This window comes from Lathyrus oleraceus, chromosome 7, assembly GCF_024323335.1.
Source record: "Lathyrus oleraceus cultivar Zhongwan6 chromosome 7, CAAS_Psat_ZW6_1.0, whole genome shotgun sequence".
Taxonomy (NCBI): domain Eukaryota; kingdom Viridiplantae; phylum Streptophyta; class Magnoliopsida; order Fabales; family Fabaceae; genus Lathyrus; species Lathyrus oleraceus.
Window position 1 is genome coordinate 84,043,876 of NC_066585.1, and position 21,615 is coordinate 84,065,490.

At 34.6% G+C, this 21,615-nt stretch overlaps 1 protein-coding gene and 1 pseudogene across 1 annotated transcript; one reads left to right on the top strand and one right to left on the bottom strand.

The window, feature by feature from the left end:
• Nucleotides 1-7,823: 7,823 nt before the first annotated feature.
• On the top strand, nt 7,824-11,250 carry LOC127102146 (protein DOG1-like 4; annotated as a pseudogene).
• A 1,913-nt stretch (nt 11,251-13,163) lies between these two features.
• On the bottom strand, nt 13,164-15,146 carry LOC127101131 (pentatricopeptide repeat-containing protein PNM1, mitochondrial). The gene has a single exon (XM_051038467.1). The coding sequence runs from the start codon at nt 15,062-15,064 to the stop codon at nt 13,388-13,390; it is 1,677 nt and encodes a 558-aa protein (XP_050894424.1). The 5' UTR covers nt 15,065-15,146; the 3' UTR covers nt 13,164-13,387.
• Between the last annotated feature and the right edge of the window lie 6,469 nt (nt 15,147-21,615).

Genomic DNA, 21,615 nt, shown 5'->3' on the forward strand with positions numbered 1-21,615 from the left:
TTTCTTCTTCTTTTTGATGTTGACAAAGGGGGAGAAATGCAGATGTTGACAGATATGCACAAACTCAGGGGGAGTATCACACATCTTGCAAAAAAAAATTGCCATCATCAAAAAGGGGGAGTTTGTGAGCAAATTCTTTACTTTGAATAAGTTTTGAATGATAGAAAATTGTGTGATCATTGTCCAATTGTTGGTTGTGCATTATTTCACATGATTCATTTGTGTTTTTAGCCCACACTATTGTTTCATGTCTATACATAAAGATCCACATTGATACATCTCTTAAAAGAACTCATAAAAACTATTTTGTGTTAGTATGTATCAATACATGATCATATGCATCGATCCATACGAGTCATGTATCGATCCATGAATTTGTTGTAAACCACAAAACGCTTTTGCTTCAGTATGTATCGATCAATACGAGTCATGTATCGATACATGGCCAGGTAAAATGCTCTATGTATCGATCCATACGAGTCTTGCATCAATACATGCGTAGTTAAAATGCTCTATGTATCGATACATACGAGCTTTGCATCGATACATGCTTACATCAATTCTCAAAAATAAATCAAAGTTACAGTATGTATCGATGCATAACCTTTTGTATCAATACATAAGTCTGTTTTGTCTACTAACAGTTTCTGTTTTTCATATATAAGAAGTATTGTGACAGCAGTGAAAGACACGAATTCAGAAGAGAAAAACAGTTGAACACAAGATCAAAGAAGTGTGTAGCAGCAATTGTTTTGGATCAGTTAGAAACCTGAAAGAGACTTCATCTTCTTCATCTTCTCAATCACTTTTCTTCAAGAACATCAACACATAATCATTCTTGTTCTTTGGATTAAAGGATCAACGAGATAACGTTCAGTGGAACGATCAAGGATCTAGCTGAGGTGTTCAGTGGAATGATTGAGGATCTAGCTGAGTTGAAGGTTGAAGGGGGTTTCGAGGAAAAACCAGTCGGTTTGTCCTTCAAGAACTGGAGTGTTCTTGTGGGTTTGTTAGTCACGTTTGCAGAACAGATTCAGCCGCAGCGTTGCGTTTGGAAATCAGGTGATTTCGCAAACAGGTCGTGGAACCGGTGAATTGTTTGCAATTTCTTGCAGGAAATTCTTGATCGAGCTCAGATCAAGTGGAGGTTTTATACAAGAAGAAGTTCTTGGAATTTAGAATTTTGTCTGTGTATTGTAACCTTGTATCAACGAATTCAACATTATTGATAATTACAGTTCTCAATTTCAGTTGAAATTAAGAGGGAGACGTACCCACACGCGAGGACGACGTGGGGAACTTCCTTACCAAATCTCTGTGTATCGTATTCTTTCCTTATCTCTCTTTATGTTTTCAACAAGTTTGTGATTTCAGTTGGCGTGTTGTGACTGCACTTTTCGTGATACAATAGTGGCAAGAAAACGTCTTTAACTAAACTCCACCATTGTTCATCATTGATCACATACACACCAACTGTTTGACAAAACTATTTGCTGAGTTTTATTCATTGGAAATAGAATTTAGCGATAAGTGCATTTGACTTAGTTAGATTCTGGTGTTAATTATCTTTATCGTTCTAATTCAAATCCAGCAATAAATTCGTGTGTCCGATTTTCCAGTAGCGGTTCAGGATAGACGGAAGTCGATTCGGGACTGTAATTTTCCGCTAAGTTTCAATAACTCTGATAAAATCTTTAAATCCGTTTATTTTAAAGAGGTGATCTATTCACCCCCCTCTCGATCACTAGCCACACCGTCTAACAGAGATTTTACTTGTTGATCTTCACAAACCAAATAAGAGCTTTTGCAGCAAGTAAAACTTACGAACCAGACATACACTTCCTAAGACAACCCTCAAATCAAAAAAGAGATTTTAATGGTTTACGTCGCAATCAAATAACTTCTTACAAAAGATATTTTTGCTAGAGATGTTATACACTTTTGAGTAAGTTACAAGTATACCCTTCATGCAAAACAAAGATCCTCACTTAAGCTTTAGACCACTCTCAAAGCACTAAGGAAAAATTAAAATGGTAAAGATGAGAGATTTGTTGAAAAAAATGAAAGAGTGAGAAAGTAGGATCAAATATTGTTTTCGAAGTGATTTGAAATGATATAGGAGCTCTATGTTTATAAGCCAAATGAGGTTTAAATTTGGAAACATTCCATGGGAGAAATAACTCTCATAATCAATGATTAGACCCCAAAAATATGATTTTTTTTATTCCTATCCGTTACCAACCAATTAAAGACTTGTTCCAGTCAATTATGAGTGTTATAACTTAGATTCATGGGCTAAAGTCATTACCTTACAACAAAGGTCCAATATTATAACACATTACTTAAATTGTGAATCACATTTATAAACACTTATGTTATTTATAAATTGTGAATCACATTTATAAACACTTCCTAAAACAACCCTCAAATCAAAAAAGAGATTTTAATGGTTTACGTCGCAATCAAATAACTTCTTACAAAAGATATTTTTGCTAGAGATGTTATACACTTTTGAGTAAGTTACAAGTATACCCTTCATGCAAAACAAAGATCCTCACTTAAGCTTTAGACCACTCTCAAAGCACTAAGGAAAAATTAAAATGGTAAAGATGAGAGATTTGTTGAAAAAAATGAAAGAGTGAGAAAGTAGGATCAAATATTGTTTTCAAAGTGATTTGAAATGATATAGGAGCTTTATGATTATAAGCCAAATGAGGTTTAAATTTGGAAACATTCCATGGGAGAAATAACTCTCATAATCAATGATTAGACCCCAAAAATATGATTTTTTTTTATTCCTATTCGTTACCAACCAATTAAAGACTTGTTCCAGTCAATTATGAGTGTTATAACTTAGATTCATGGGCTAAAGTCATTACCTTACAACAAAGGTCCAATATTATAACACATTACTTAAATTGTGAATCACATTTATAAACACTTATGTTATTTATAAATTGTGAATCACATTTATAAACACTTCCTAAGACAACCCTCAAATCAAAAAAGAGATTTTAATGGTTTACGTCGCAATCAAATAACTTCTTACAAAAGATATTTTTGCTAGAGATGTTATACACTTTTGAGTAAGTTACAAGTATACCCTTCATGCAAAACAAAGATCCTCACTTAAGCTTTAGACCACTCTCAAAGCACTAAGGAAAAATTAAAATGGTAAAGATGAGAGATTTGTTGAAAAAAATGAAAGAGTGAGAAAGTAGGATCAAATATTGTTTTCGAAGTGATTTGAAATGATATAGGAGCTCTATGTTTATAAGCCAAATGAGGTTTAAATTTGGAAACATTCCATGGGAGAAATAACTCTCATAATCAATGATTAGACCCCAAAAATATGATTTTTTTTATTCCTAGTCGTTACCAACCAATTAAAGACTTGTTCCAGTCAATTATGAGTGTTATAACTTAGATTCATAGGCTAAAGTCATTACCTTACAACAAAGGTCCAATATTATAACACATTACTTAAATTGTGAATCACATTTATAAACACTTATGTTATTTATAACATAAACGATGTGGGACTATGGTCTAACATAAACGACGTGAATCAGCTTCAAGATGCACCACTATTGATAATGACTTACCCCTGCAGTCTTCTATTATCCATGCTCCTTGAATGTGGAAAGCATTCCAACCTTTTGACTTGATTACTGGAAGAAGAGAGTTTTGAACTCTTCTTACTTTCCAAAAACCTAAACATCTCTTTTTTGGAAAAGATGTCGTGAGGAGTAACTTGAGCTTACAGAGGGTTAGTTTTGATGAAGTCATATCATTGGGAAAAAATTCCATGTAATGTCACATTACTTTGTGTTCATGCATTAATCTTATTTGGAGAGTTAATCATGTCCAATGAGTCAACAGAACTATGAATTGCACTGAAACCCTCTTGCAACAAATCAATATCTTTTTCTAAGAAGGATCTCTCAACAAGCATTGAGTCATGTAGTTTCCCAACTTCGTTTTCATAATCTGATAACATACCACTGGAAATAACTGCTTGATTAGAAACATGTTATGGTGCATAGTGAGCCATGTACTCCATCTGATAACATATCACTGGAAATAACTGTTTGATTAGAAACATGTTGTGATGCAGAGTGAGCCATGTACTCCCTTCATATGGAAACCATCGCAAAAGTTTTCCATACTCCTTTCTTTACTGTGTAGATAGATTCTTTCCCTTCCAAGTCCTCTTTAGAACTGGGAAATATACAAGACACAAGTTTGCAAATAGTGTAGGACACGAATAATCCTCTATTAGAGGAAAACCAAAACCATAACACACATTTTTTAGTCTCTGAAGTTTCTTCCACACATCCAAACTTCGATCGTCACCAGCAACAAAATAGTTCTCAAGATCAACATGTAAGCTATCACAACACATTTTCATATTTCTCCTGGAAGTAAAGTATCGGGGGAGGCTTACACAAAGCATCCATTAATGCAAAATGACACCTTTTAAAATTTCTAAAAATTCTACAATATGCCTCAACTTTGTTGGAATTAATCTTAATCTTAGAGATAATCTGAATCAATCTCGATGAACAAGAATCAATCCTTATGATTGATCATTCCTCATTCGCCACTCAAGTGATTTAATTACACCTTGATTGCAAGATGATTCTTCCGCATAATAATTTGAAAAACTGGATTGGGGAAGAAAAAAGAAAGTAGGGTTTTGGGAGAAAGGGGAAGAAGATGGGTCAAATTTTGCAGAGTTTCTCTCTGCATTTATTCTCACTGAATTTCTCATTTTTTGTGTTGTACAATGATAGGATATCTCTATATTTATAAATGAGATTACTTGCACACCAAGTAATCTCTAACTAACTAACTAACAAAATAAGATAAATGTTAAGTTTAACTCTGTCGAGGTTAACTCCTTCAACAACTATCTACTTCAACTATTATAGAATACAATCGACTTCTACTCCGTTGAATGCTTAACACAAGGAATTTCATATTTAACACACCATCTAACTCATTGTTTCTAATCTATTTACATTCATCATTATTCTTAATCTCTTGAACAATTCAACCTACACAACCTTCGTCATGATGTCTACAATCTAATTCTCAATTTTGTAGTGTTACAAGTTCAACTTTCCATTCGCTACTTTCTCCTACTCATGTACCTGATTATATGTACTCTGGAGGAGCACAAACATAACAACACAAAAAGGGGGTGAGAGTACATTTAAATAGTAAATGGTGCATATACAATCAAGATAGATTCACGTACTCAGAAATCCACATCAACATCATGTATTCATATTTCACCCATATCACATCCACACCCAGACAATCATGCAAGAGTATTCATCATTACACAAATATCTCATCATCATATAATAATAATACAACAATGACTCAACTCATGCTCGCCATAATCCCCACTCCGAATCTGACTCACAACTCAATTTTATATGCATACGGTATCGACTCAACATTTGGTTCTTCATACGAATCAGGTTCCAATAAACTACGAACCCCGAACTCCAATCAACTGAGAGCTCCAAGCCTCCACTATGAGCTTGGGACAAGCCACTAGTATCCATTATGAACTAGCAAACATACCTCTTTCACAACAACAACGACATATGATGCATGACATATCTCAATGTAATAACGACAACACACAACAGCGAGTACAACCCCACTCTAACTATAAACAATCACACAATAACATAACAAAGACTACAACCTCACTCTAATTGTAGTTTATCATGCACTCAAAACAATACAAGTAGTTCTCACTTTGAACCACTCGTTTCATCAATCATCTCAAATCATGCATAATGATCACACAATTATTCATACAATACACAATAATTATTCATACAATGATCATTCATGGATTCATCAATCATCCCAATGCACTACCATGAGATAGCTCTACGTGTTAGCTCTCCAACATTCAAAATGCGCCTGAATCTGAGTCATGAAACTCAAGTTATGTCGAAAACAGTAAGTGAACCAATCTATTACACTTAGGGAATTGATTACACTCAACTCACTATTTCGCCGAGTCTTCACTTTCCAAAGGGAACAATCGATTACATTAGGTAACCAGTCTATTGTTCCCTTACTTTTGGCCCAAAAAATCTAATTTTTAATTGAACCAATCGATCACATTCCCATCCAAATTGATTGGTCTATGTGATTTTTCCAGAAATCCAATTTTTCACAGTATCACTTGTATTCCTCATCTCATACCTCTAACTCTCAAACCAGTTCCAATTGCAACAATAAAAACATATCAAAATCACACTCTAATAGGGAAAACATATAAGATAATCACTTATCAACACAACTCCATCAATTTCATCATGAATTATTCAATCATGTTCATACCTTAGAACACACAATTTTACACCAATTTCATCACTTGGTCAATTTATTCATGAACAACAACAAAACACAATTCATCACATTAATTCATGGAAAAACAGAATTATCAACATGCATCTATCATACTCATCATCAATAAATAAAGAAAAACAAAATCCGATTGGAGGTTAAGGGAAATCTCTCTACCCCTTCATGATATAAGCACCATTAGATGAAGAATTCTCTTTCCCCCCTTACCTTGTAACTCCAGCAGAAATGATCAAAGTAAGCTTCTAAGAATCCCTTCTCTCAAGCCCTGGCTCTCCCTTACAATGTTCTTCTCTCAATGCCTCTTGTTTTCACATATTGATAGAAAAATTCTCTGAAAACCTAATTTTCTCTAGCTTTTAGAATATATATGGTTCTAATTAATTTCTCTTAATTATACTTTTTTCCCAATTAAGATTCAACTTTCTTCCATTCACCAACTGAATTCTCTCAATTCCTACAACTAACCTGATTCTTCATATCTTCTCCAATTTCTAATTAATTAATTAATTAATTCTCACTAAACTAATTAATTAACAAAAATAACCACAAATGTCATCACCATCCAAACATGTCATACATCACAAGAATAATTATTTAAATAAATGAATCAATTAAATTAAAAAATAATTAAATAAGAGAATAATTAAATCAAGGTGTTACAATCATCAACTATGACAAATCCATATTCTTTCCATTGATTGATACAGTACTTACTAGACCAAATAAATCAACGTGGAGGTAGAGATAATGTTCTTAGCTTTAAAATAAGTTTTGTTAATTTTGCATACTTGACATGCTCCACAAAGAGCATTTGAGTGATAATTAAGTTTTGGAGGTCCTTTAACAAGTTTTAACTTGCTATGCTTATAGATTATTCTCCAGTTAGCATGACCTAACCTTCTGTGCCATAGCCATTTTTCATCACTCACTGACAGAAGGCAAAGAATCTTCTGATCAACTAATTAAGAGAAATTAATTTTTATAAACATTGTCTTTTCTCTTACCTTTGAACATTATGGACTTGTCACACTCATTCATGACAATAAAGTTGTTCTTATTAAACATGACTTCATAATCACTGTCACAAAATTGACTAATGCGTAGTAGGTTATGTTTTAGTTCATCTACTAATCAAACACTATATATATATATATATATATATATATATATATATATATATATATATATATATATATATATATATATATATATATATATAGATATAGATAGAGAGAGAGAGAGAGAGAGAGAGAGGAATTATCAATAGTACCAACTGGGGCCCCACGGTGGGTACCACTGTATTAGTCAAAAAGTACAGGTGTGTGTGTTCCTCCTGCAAGAAGCAAAAGGGATCAGAGATCTTAATAGGTAAGTTTATAACAGTTTGGATGGTTAGGGCTTACCCATTGCGACAAGAAGCCATGTACGGTGGTTTCAGGATTCCTAATCACGTGAGGTGAGAGGCTCTGTAGATGAATGATGTGCTTATGTGTAAGCGTATAAGGGGTGTGATGAGTATGATTTATGATCTGTCTAAGCGTTATGCTTAGGATGTAATGACCTGTCTTTTTCCTCGTCTACAAGAGGTATATTTATAGAGGGTATTTGGACCTAGGGTTTTGGGTAACCCTAAGTGGCGGCAACTGCTCCCTCCTGATTATAAGGAGGTATTGATCGTCTGATCTTCAGGGGGTAGTGGTTGACTCTCTTTACTTTGACTAACGACATTATACACGTGATTAGTGTCGAAGGCAGCTCCTCAAATCATATCATAGACATTATCATTTTTAGACGAAGACATCCATTTAGGATGTCACGAATATAAAACTACAATTTGAGTAATCTGTTTCAAACTCTTGCTAATTCTTTAAACATGGTTGCCATGGTGAAGCTCATAAACCCATCAATACTATATAAGTAAAAACATAAAATAAAACTGTTATAAATAATATTCAATTTATAGATTGATTTGTAAAATATTTTTTATTTTATTTTATTAAAGATTAATTTGATTATAAAATAAATGATATGGATATTAATTAATATCAGTATTTTATTTTATTATCATAATTAGTAATGTCACTTCACCGTCACATGTACACAACAAATGGAAGGGGATTAAAAAATTATAAAAATCATAAAATAGAGAGACAAAAAACTTAATTTTAAAATTGGATCACTAAAAAAAGGACAAAACCATCAAAATAGAAGATTAAAAATGCATTAAAATCTTATATATTTTAGTGTAAAATAATTTTATCTTTATTTTCATAAGAAGTGGCATCCACCATTGGACGAAAGGTGATATTTAATAAATGAGCGACATTGAATTCTAAATAAGATATAATAAACCTTTCAAACACGATATTTTTAAGTTATGAAAAAAATAAAAATTCAAGTAATTTTAATTGAAGAGAAGTGTACATGATATATAAAGACTTTGATGTCGGCAAATCTAACACAAGTGAAGAATATGTGTTTAGTGGTTCGAACAAATATGAATTATACTGAAATCTAAATCAAATCATAATGTTTAGGTTAGATATTTTTTTAGTTAAGACAGATATCAACAAAATGATAAATGGTCGAAGCATCAAATTTCCAATATTCTCCTCCACCGAATTGTCTATCTAAACCAACAATAATTAATTCTCATAACTTATATCATCATTAAAACTAAGCCTCAAATTTAAGAGAAAAAGAAAAAGAGTGAAGTCCCATATGTGAACATGCAATACTTTTAATTTGATTTTAATTTTATATTAAAAAATTGATAACGAATTGTGTTATCCGGGGAACCACTAATTACCTATTCAAAATTATATGTTTATAGATATTTTTATAATATCATGAAAAATTAATTATTGTAAATCATTTTATTCAAATATTTTTGCACTTATTTAATGTACCCGATTAATAAAAACTAAACCAATGTGTTATTTTTTAATTTGATTCGATTTGAGCTTTATCAAAAAATTTAAAAATAAACTTAATTCAAACCATATATTTTTAATCGAATTGAAAAAGAGCAAGATGGTGGATAAAGGCAAATTATCTTGGAACTCATAATTAAAAGTTTTGAAGAAAATTTTGAGTGAGGTCAGACGAGTAATGACTAAAGACAATTATCTGAAATTTGAATCCAGCTAGATGTGATGTGAGATCAGGTGAGTAACATGCCAGTGCGACCGTAACACAAAACAATAACAACAAACATCAAATATTCAAAGGATGCCTTATACATTAAGCTCATGACAATTTTTATCTCAAAATTAAAATTAAAAAAAAAAAGCGGTCTAGCCGCACCAATACAGTCAATTTTTTGGGACAATCAAAATCTATAATAATAATACATATAATATTCACAAGATGACAATGAAATTCTTACGCTTTCTGTTCTGTTTTTTCTTCCTGAAGAAGCAGCACTTTGCCGACTTTCTTTGGTCGACATTGGGAAAGCATTATTTTTCAAAAAATAATAGTTGGTGAAGCTTTCTAGTTACTTCTGCCATTTTTTTTTCTTCAAGTTCTCCAGATCTCATCCAACTAGGATTATATCATTCCATATATACAACTAATAAACAATTTGAGCAACTAGTCTTTACATTTTCGATAACAACCAGGTCTCAGTTATCAATAAAAAAATGTCAAGTACTACAAAAACCAACGGCATAAAACCTTAAACTGAAAGCCGCAATAATTACAGTCTTAACACACCATTTGAGTATAAAAACATGGAAACATGGCTTTCTGGTTCATGCACCAAGAAGAAAATTGAGAAATACTCTACACCATCAAAAGTGATGTCTGTGCTTCCAAGAAGGCCACTGATGACATTGACTTTGATGGTGAAAGTTTTCACAATTTTTTTGAGTGTTGGATGGTTGAGCAAAACAAATATCTGAATGAACTTGTAGTAGCAAATTCGGCTCAACCTCAGCTCACAGATGACAAAATGCATGTAGTGATTGATAAGGTTGTTGAGCATTATGAGTATTACTACAAAGAAAAATCTATATGTGCAAAGAAAGATGTTTTGTCCATGTTTTCACCACCCTGGTTAAGCTCTTTAGAAGCAGCTTTTCTTTGGATTGGTGGTTGGAGACCAAGCATGGCATTTCATTTACTATATTCAAAATGCAGTGTGCAATTTCAAGCTAGGTTGAATGAACTTATTCAAGGACAAAAAACATGTGACCTGGGAGATCTCTCTGCGTCTCAGCTCGCCGAGATTGATGATTTGCAACGGAGGACTATTAGAGAGGAGAGGGAAATCGCTGATATGATGGCCGAGCATCAGGAAACTATTGCCGATGCTCCGATGGTGGAGTTGTCTCACGTGGTTTCTGAAATGATCGGAAGAGGAGAAAACGAGAAGAAGGAACTGGAAGAGAGAATTGAATCAGTTCTTGAAGCTAAGTTAGAAGGTTTGGAGAAGATTCTTCATAAAGCTGATGATTTAAGGCTGAGAGCTTTGCAGGGGATTGTTAATATCCTGACTCCAAAGCAAGCTGTTTACTTCTTGATTGCTGCTGCAGAGCTGCACCTGAGGCTACATGAGTGGGGTAAGAAGAAACATGATGCTAAAAGAGGCAAACAACATATTAGGGAGGAGGGTGAAAACCATATTTCATGACAGCAGCCATCAATTGGATTGGTTCAATCAAAGGGAGACAAACAAGCTATTACTTCAATTTTATGTTTATCAAGACTAAGATGATGAAAATAAGGACACAAATGTTCACTAAGGTAGGTATCTATAACAATATATTAAAGGGATACGATCTTATGGTGTGACATTTGTCTTCAATAATATTTATAGACAAATAATATTTGATTTTTCATTCATATTTTAAGTTTAAACAAATATTATGTATAAGAAAAAAATTAATTTTTAGATACATTGAATAATTAATGTACTTCGAGAATATATAAACTAGATACGTTGATTATTCAATGAATCTAAAATACCTTGTCAATTAATCACAACAGAAATGCAGACATGCATGTACAAACAAATGTCTTCTATTGAAAGAATGCCTAGTCAATTAATCAGTTGCGACAAGAAAAGTGATGTCATCCAAGAATGCATACAGAGAAACCCAAACAGAATCAAAATCTAAAAACAGAGTCGGCATTATATGAGTGCTCAGACCATTTTTGCTATAAACAACACTGATTTATTAAATCCTAAAATTGAATTTTATCTACAGTGCATATTATGAGCCAATAAAAACAGAGTCGGCTTGGCCCAACTTATTTTGATATTTTCTTTATGATGAGCAAACCTTATTAGTGTATAATTTTGTAGTCCAAAAGTTAGTCTACAATTTTATTTTTTAACGAGGTTTGCTCGTTAGAAGTTATTAAAACAACTTGATTACTTGATTGCGATGCATCATAATGTGTGTCCGTGATTTTTTAACAGGGAGATCTTTGTTAAAAAAAAAATACATATACTTAAAATATCTTACTTTACTTGAGTGAAAGTTCATACAAAAGTATAACTATGTTAGAGGACTTCATCTTTCTCCATTAATGCCATGTTTCCCTGCAAACTGACTCTTCCAGATCTCTGCAAAAATTATTCATATGGTGGTTTTTAAATGAGAATTTCATCTTCAATAGGTATGAATGACATATTTTGTATACTTTGATTGACACCCACAAAACCTGCCAATTGAATCTATAACAATTGGATTTTAAGTTTTAACCATTCATAATACTCACCAAAGTTCATTTCATAAAGCAAACTATTATCCATGACAGTTTGTCTGAAGAATAAAACAAAATTACAGCCAACAAGTATTCAACAACTTTTGAAATGCATAATTATAATAACAATTCCGCAGTCGAAAAATGGAATTTTTAAAACTATTTGAAATATATAACTAGAATGTATGGACATACAATTAGAACCAAATACCAATTAAGCTAAAATTTATTTTCAGCTGCGATGAATTGACTTAACTAGAGCCACAGTGAAGTGTAACAAACAATAAAACATTGTTCTCATGTAAATTTCAGTATTGGCAAATTGGTAGTCCTACAAAAGTTAACAGGCAAGAATGGGCGTATGCATCAATTTTCAATATTTCAAATGAAACAACATACTTGAGCACTAGATCAGGTTCACATACCATTTACCAACAACTGTACCCATAATAATCAAATGGTAAATCTAATTTCATGACTAGCAAACGACAAGACCACGACACTTTGCATGGTGTGCGTTTTGAATGCTTAGGCTTAATTTAGATTACTGTAAAAGAAAATCAGCTCCTGTTGAGATTTGAAGAAAATAGGCAGCTGCGATTTGTGATTTTTGGAGTTAGAACTTGAAAACAACACCAATGATATTGATAAGGCTATAGCCCGCAGACAACTCTAGAAGTCAAGGCAATCCTTATGCTCCAGATCACATAGGAGTCTGAAAAAATCAATCACTTATAAGAACTTCTAGGAAGATATATCTAATTTAAAAGCTTTTTAATTCAGAATGAAGGTTGATTTGTAATAGAGCAAAACTGAGAAAGATAAGTAATATTTACGATGATAAAGTGATGGAAGTGTAGAACTCACTGTAACAAAACAACTGAAGCTTTCACTAATCAGCATGTGATTCCTTTGATATAGCAGCAACTCTATATACAACTGAGAAAGGAAGCCATAGAAACATGGTGTAGAATGATTTTAGAATGGGGAGAGAGGCCGAGGCAAGTGCATTACATGAAAAATAAAAGACGGGACAGTAAACTGGGTTTGATGAAAGAGCAATAAGGTGTTAATTTAAATTCTTTGGTTCTGGTTTCAGAAATACCAGATCAAAATACAGGGATATGTGGCATTTAAAATTCGTTCAACACATTATTTCCATTCTTAAATTACATCATCCAAGCACACGGAAGAGTAAAACTAATCATGACAAAATGAAAAACAATGTTCAAACAGAGAAGTCTATTTCTAAGAGCAAAATATAAGATCATCAGCCCATCTTTCTTTTGGGCTTCTTCACAAAACTCAGCCGGATCTGTTTCAAGCGTCTTCTCTTCCTAGCCATTTTCTCAGGCAAAGTTTCCCTTTTCTTCTCACCCTTAACTTTCTTCTCCTTCTTCTTCACAAATCTCGGATCAACAGCATACTCTTTAGGAGTCACATCCAATCCTCTACCCCGAGCTTCATTGAATAGAGCATTAGCCTTATCAACACGATCATGTGCACCCAATTTCTTCATCAACAAGTCATAAGTCTTAACCCCGGGTTCACACCCATCAGCTTTCATCATAGCAAAAATCTTCAGAGCATGATCAATCCTCTCAATGCCACACAAAATGGTAAGAAAATCAAAATAAGCTTTCTTATCAAGAAAAGCACCAAACCCAGAAGATTTCATTCCATCAATCATTCCATCACCTTCTTCCAACCTTGCAGCCTGATAAAGACTCTTAATCAAAACAAGAAAAGTAGTCTCATTGGGATTACATCTCCACCCTCTCATCAAAAAGAACAACCCCAAAGCAGCATCAGTCTTCCTAATCTTACACAGATTTGTTATCAACACATTGAACGTCTCCACATTCCGTGGAACCCCGTGATGATCCATTTCCACAAGCACTTTCTCAGACTCGGGATTAAGCTTAAACGGATCCTTCTGGCGACAGATTTTGCAGACACAATCAAGCATGGCGTTGTAAGCCTCTACACCAAGCTCAAATCCTCCACGATACATCTCGCCGGCAAGCCTCCGAGCTTCTTCGATCTTCCCATCGATGCAATAACCCATGACAAGTAAATCGCACATTGCTTCATCCGGGAAGAATTCCTTAGCCAAATCCTTCGTCATCTTCTCTGCGTAACTTGCATAACCCTTCAAGCAAAGCTTCTCCACAACCACCTTTAGAGAACTCCGATCCCTCCTCAAACCGTAATCCTTCTCCATTCGCTCGAAAAACTGAACTACCTGGCTCGGGCGACCAGCGCGAACAAGCCGGTCGATTGCCGCTAACAAGGTATTGGACCCCGCGCCGCCGCTGGCAAGAACTTTGTTCGTGGCCTTGAAGTCTTTCCGGCGACCGAAGTAGTCGACGAAGTAAGATAGAGTTTCGTCGGTGTGTGTGAATTTGGGATTCGAAGCGAGCCATTGATGGAACCCCAATACAGTTCTGCCAGCTTCAAGGGAGAGATTTAGAGTTTGGAGAACCAAACTAGGCGTCGGAGTTATGTGAGAAAAACTAAGTTGGAGTCGCTGAGCGACAGAGTTGGGATCCGATTCTGGTTCTTTGAGAAGCTCCGATGAGATTGCGCGGGCAATTGGATCCGATTCTTCTGAGAGTGTTTGGGTTGGGGAAACAGGTTCTGATTCTGATTCCGATGAGAAGAATTTGGTCTGGAAGAATGAAGGTGGAGCGAAAATGGTTGAGTGTTGGAAATGTGACGAAATATTGGAAGGGAATTGGTGGGAGGAATGAGGATGTGGTTGGATCGGAGATGAAGAAATGAATGATATAGAACGAAAACGGACGGAACGGAGTAAGAGTCTTCGAAGTTGCAGAGACGCCATTTTTAGGGTTTTAGGAGGAGGATGAAGAACGACGGAGAAGCTTAGAAGGAGGGTAACGTGGCAACGGCTACAAAGGGTGGGTTTGGATTGGGCTCGGCCCATTTTAATTATTTGGGTTAAGAGGCTAAAAACTGCTCATCATGGCTCCGAAAAATAAGGATCGTTCATTACACCCTTACTATTTCTCCCGCATCCATGTGAAAACTCGAAAATACTTCTTTCATAGCATCTAGATGCATCACAATACAACAAACCTTTTCATCAGAATCAAATCTAATACAAATAAAAAAATATATCTAAATTTTAATCTTCAAACACATCCTACAAACATTAACATTAAAATCTGATGATATGTTTAAATGACACATTTATATTTGAAATCAAGTGGAAAAAACAATAAGAGATAAAAGAGATCTCTAGAAAATTCAGGATTTTGTCAATTTCTACTAGTGTTCATTCAAATTAAGTATTTTTACTTATTTTCATTCAAATTAAGAACCTTAATCTCTCACACTTTATAAGTTTTTCATCCTTACTTTTATTTTTATTTTTATTTTTAAACATACAATTCTTTAATAGCTTATAATTAAACTATATAAGGATGACAACTTCCCTTTAATGATGTTCATGTCAAAGTCTTTCAATACTACTGCAAATACAAGAAGGACATTGTAACTTTGTCGCTCTTTTTCCATCTTTTCAATATCCAATGTACTTCGGTTGACACGTATCAGGTACAAGGTTTTCTCTCCCTTGTGAAATGCAGGAAGATGATTAAGGTGTTAACAACTTGAAAAACTTCAAGGACAAATATTACTTGGTCACACCTTTAGTACTGCTCATGAGAGTATTTGTGAGACTCAACCTGATGTTCCTTCAAGGTGTACATACAAATTCTCAAACAGGACCAAGTACATACATATATACATTCAATGATATATCTCAATAGCAAAAGTATTTAAAGAATAAGCTTACAACTTTTTGGGAATGACTTATCTTTCTTGATGGTGTTGGATCTTCTGGGCTCATTGAGGCTCATTTGTAAAGTGGAATAGGCGGTACATTGAGGCTCATTTGTTAATGAAAGTGGGCATAAAAAAGGATAGGCGTAACATTTTTTGGTAGGAGTGGAAACTACTTCTATTATTTTGGTTATTATATAACGAGGTTACTTACTATTTTACCTTTTTCACTTTGTCTTGCAGATAAGATGAACGGTTGGAAAATGATGCTCCAGGTGAGAAGAACGTTGAGGAATACACCTTCATCATCTGTTTTAGTTGTTGTTGTGTCTCCTTCAAGTGAGGCCTATCTCGATGGTAGATTTACAAATCTAAACTTTTTATCCATTCTTCAACAAGAACAACATGAGTCACAATGTTCCCTTCGGTCCATAGAGGATCAAGAACAAGTACTTAAGTCTTCTCGTCGACTTAATGGTAAAAGTATATGTCGTGTTGAGTTGGATATTGGCATAGAATTTTCTAGAAGGGAAGGGGGTGAATAGACTTTCCCCTAAAAGTGTTTTAAAAAATAAGAGTTTAGAAAATGTACATGAATGGATGTTTAAAAGTTTTTTAAAAATGGAATTACACAGTTGAGTATGCATGCACAAATGAATATAATAATGATAAACATGTGATCAATCGAACAACTAGCAATATGATAATTAATTTAGTTTAATCCAAACAACATATTTGTATAAAATCCAATAAATTAATTTAGAACAATCTACAATTAAAGATTTCTAGAATAATCACCAGAAGAATGTTTAGCTCACAAAATCTAAGAGAAACTTGAGCATAAAAGTTAAATCACTATAAGCAGTAAAAACCTAACAACGTGAAATTCTAGAAATCAAATAAAACAATAACAAAAAACGTGCAAACTATGCAATTTTTTAAAAAGTTAGGGATAAAAAAACTGTACACCAGATTTATATTGGTCCAATGCATTATTCTCGCTCACATCTAATATAGTCTCCAATGGAGAATAATTGAAAATTTATTGGTCTTTCACTGATTTGAAATTATTACGAGTATCCGTTGATACAACAGATAATCACAGACAAACTAAAAACATTAAGTTAACTGCTAAGCAACACATGTCTAAAATTATATCTTCCTTTAAATGTACACAACTCACTAGGCTGCAAATTCATCAAGATCTTCACTCGACCTTAAGCCAACCACCTTTTTTAGAACCAAGGCACTTAAATATTTTGTCTACAATGATCTTCATTCGATCCTACCAAAATTCACTATTTCTATCTTTTAATTGATTTGAAGGTAGAGAAAAACAAGAAAGGGGGGTTTGAATTGTTTTCACAGTAATAAAAAAAATTGCAACACCAAACACACAAAAATAAATGCTAACAACACAAGAAGTTTATCCTGATTCGCTTGAAAATCAAATTTACTCCAGTCCACTCGGTCAAGGTGATTTCGCTTTCAAAAAGGACTTAATCCAATAATCTCAACAGATTACAAAAACGTCTAAGAGTTTAACAATCATTTATCCCTCTCAAGTCTACATACTTAAACAAGTCACTTGAGGAATATCAACAATTTTGGAGAATTACAAGTGTTTGCCTTAAAGCCTCTAGATAAGTAGTATAAACACAAGTTTAAGAACAATGAAACAATGACCATACAATATGAGCAACAACTCTTGTGTGAACACTGAATGTTACAATAAGAGATATGAAAATATGTTGTGTGTTGAGAGTTGTAGATCAAAGTGTTATGGATTAAGGTATTTTCAGTATGTTGTGATGATGCCTTTATATAGTACTTAGAGATGATACCGTTGGAGGGAAATCATTGGAGATTTCTTGCCAATTATGGGAATTAAGGGTATTAACTTTCTTGTCCTTTCCATAGCAGTTTTGGAACATAATCCATAATTTCCTTAAAGAGAATTGTATTATACTTACAATGCTTCTTGATTAAGTTTCCTGATCCGGTGATGTCAGATAGAGTGTTGAGCATGAATCAAAGTGAACGAAGTCAGAGTCTTTAAGCAAATTCTTGAAGTCTTCAGATATTCTCTTGAATAGTCTTTAGATAGATTCTCTCGAATAGTCTTCAGATGTAGAGTTAAACAGTCTTCAGAAGTTATCTTAAATAAGCTTCAGATGTTATCTTGAATGATCTTCATATGTAGAGTCTTCAGATAGCAGAGTTAAACTGCAGTGTGAGATTCTGTATGTGATTGCTTCTTAGAAGTGTTATTGTTTAGAGTTAGATATGATTTCTTCATGTTGGTTCAGCTTTTTTGGACTATGTCAGATGCCAAAAATTAGTTTCCTCATATTCATTTTACCTTAGAAACCTGCACACTTAGAGAAAATTATTAGAGTACTAAATTATTTCATTCTTTGTTATCATAAAAACTTAGAGATAGATTGCAGAATCAAAATCTTGTTCTAATAACCTCCCCCTTTTTGATGATGACAAAAACCTAGAATTTTGATGAAACATTGGTATTTTTCAAGGAAACTGAATAAAATGAATCAAAGCCACAAGAGTATAACTCCCCATGAGATTAGCAATCTCCCCCTGAGTTTGATACTTAGAAAAAAATTTAAAGACATTTGTATCAGAAAAGGGTTTATGGGGTAGAGAGTTTCTTACCAGATCTTCTTAGGTTGCTTATCTTGTTTTTATTTGTTTCTCAGATATAGAATCATTTTTCCTTATTCAGATAGATCCTGTAAAAACACTTAGACTGTGTAATTGATTTTAATGTCAGAATGTAAGCAGTGCATTCTGAGAGTTAGATATGTTATTTCATAAAAAATACTTTTATTTATTTCTCCCCCTTTTTGTCAGACTCAAAAAGTTATTAAAAACACAAATGATAAATTCACAGAAAGAACAATTACATTGATAAGTCTGAGAGATACAAAGCAGAAGAACATAGAAGAAAAGGCCTCAGAGGCAAAAAAAAACTCTTAGAAAAATACAAGCAAATAATCCTAGAGTGCTAAAGGGTTTGGAGGAGGAGGCATCCTCTAAAGTAGCTGAGTAAGCAGATTCTGGATGCTGGAGTTGACTTGATCTTGCTGGTCAAGTCTGGCTCTGACCAGTTGTTGTTCTTTCGTAGCTCTTCCAGATTCTTGAGGACTAAGGAAGCTAAATCAGATGTTAATGACTCGCCTCGAGTCAGAGCAACCTCATTAGTTTTCTAAGTGTCTTCTGCAGCTTTGCGAGCAGCTTCAACGGCTAGTGCTGCTTCAGCTTCAGCCTTTGCGGCAACTTTCTCAGCTGCCTCCTTAGCATCAGCTCTTTCTTTAGCTTCTCTTTGTGTCACTTCAGTAGCCTTCTGTGCTAGATGCGCCTCCAGCCTCTCTTCAACACTTCTGATGTAGTCATTTTTTACTTGTTCATAAAGTCCCTTCAACTTAAAGTCTCCATATGTCATCCACCTTAGAAACTCGTTCCAGTGAGTCCTTACTTTAGAAGGATTGTCACTGGTCCTGGATTCTTCAGATAGCTGCATAAGTCTTGAAGTAGAGTTCTATGAGAACTTGGCAAAAACCTCATCAATGGAGGAAAAATGAGGTCAGTTTCATAGGGTTGATAAGTGGGTTCGGAAGGTTTGGAAGTGGGTTCAGAGGGAGGTGGAATGGTTTTAGAAGGTTCTAAAGTGGGTTCAGAGGGAGGTGGAATGGTTTCAGAAGGTTCTGGTACAGACTGAGTCTTTTCATAGTCAGTTATGGCCTGAAGTTCTGCTAGAGTTGAGGAGGTTGGGTCACGGATATCTAAATGTTTAGAGTTAGATGTTAGATCGTAGTAGGGAGGGGAAATTGGGGTAGAGGATAGGGGTAATATGGGTTCGTTGAACATGATATCTTCAGATACGAGGATAAATGTTGTTGTGAGGTTAAATTGAGGTAGTGGAGGTGAAGATTGGTTAGGGTCAAAAGTATGGGGTTCAGAAGGATGTGGTTCAAAAATTGTAGGTATAGAGATGGTAGGTTCAGAGGGAGAGATGGTGGGGGGTGGTTGAGGTAATAATTAGAGTATTTTCCTAGAACCATAAATATTTGGAACTTTTAAGATTGGGGACTTACCAGGTGCTGAAGAGCTTAGAGGCACAAGTTGCTTATGAGTTGCTGAAGATTCTCCTAGCTTCAGACTTTTCTTCTTCTTCTCAGATGCTTCTATCTTCCTCTTCATGAAATTAAGTGGTTTTGTCCGGTAGCCAATCCAAGATGAAGCCAAAAATGTCAATTCCTTGGGCTTCAAGATCCTGAAGGTAGCAGGTGATGACCTTTGGGGAATCAATCTTGGAGAAGAGATACATCCCATTAGATATCTCCCTTTGGTCCTTCAGAGCTTCCTAGGAGGTGTCCTTTGTGGGTTTGACTCTGACCTTGTCAATTAAACCCATGTTTTTCAGATTCCTCCCGTTCAAAGGCTTCCCCATGTCCATAGTGACGTCTTCCATCAGATTTAGGGAAATGAGATGGTCCACCAACCCACTCTCTATCAGAACATCAGAGATTAATATTCCTAGAGGGATGTAATTTTTGGGCTTCATATTATTTCTGGTGTCTCTAACGGAGTCCATCAGATACTTGAAGAGGAGGGAGGGAAGATTCAGCTTCAGCCCTTTGTGCAGACAGTAGAGAATGCACTTCTGGTCAGTGTTGATGTAGTCAAAGGAGATAGAAGAAGGACGATGATGGATTGTTCCCAGAATGTTCTTCAAATAAACTCTCAGAGGTTGGTGAAGCTCTTTGTTCTTGGTGGATTTCCCTTATGGGTTCTGAGAGAAGATGGTGGAGATAACTTCATGGGACATATACTTTGCCCTAGGGTTTATGTTGTAGATTCTTCTTCCCCCAGCTGTTTCCATGTTCAGAAACTTGGTTATGGATTTCTCAGTGATTACAGTCTTGATGCCCATAACATAGGATACAATGCAGTGATCATCGTAGTAAGCGAATCTCCAGAATTCTTTCACCAGGAATGTGTAAATGGGGCCATAACGATGTTTTAAGTAGTTAGCCAACCCTTGATTTTCCAGATCTTATGTTAAATCCATACCATTCTTCTTTAGATTGTCGAAATCAACCAACAACTCACAAAGTACTTCAAGTTTCTCAAACGAAGTAGCCAGGTTGATGTGACGAGGACGATCAAGAACATGGGGTTCTTGATATAAGGTTGTTGAAGGCGTAGCAGTTTGGGTTGCAACTTGTTGTGATGTTTCAACTTGTTGCTTAGTAGCATTCATATCTTGTGAGTATTCGAACACTTGTTGTTGTTGAGGATTCATGTTCCTTGTTGAAGGAGATGAAGTTGAAGAGAGGTTGCAGAGAAGTGAAAGTAAAGGTTTGTGTAAGCTGTGAGAGTGAAAAGTGTGAATATGGGAATCATGGTGATATATATACACAAGTTCAAAACACATGTAAAATGATTGTGTTAGTTTAAGAGGGAACAAAAGTAATTATTATTGCTAACATCTGAGTTGACAAGCGTGGGGAGAATTAAATGCAGCTAATGATGGGTGTCTAATCTCAAAAATATTCACATTGCTCGAGGGGATCTCAACAGTTTGACCCTTGAGTTCTGAGCTAGACAGGTGTCTGGAAGATCCAAGGCCACACGTTTGAGAGAGCACGTGTTGATGTTTATGGAGTC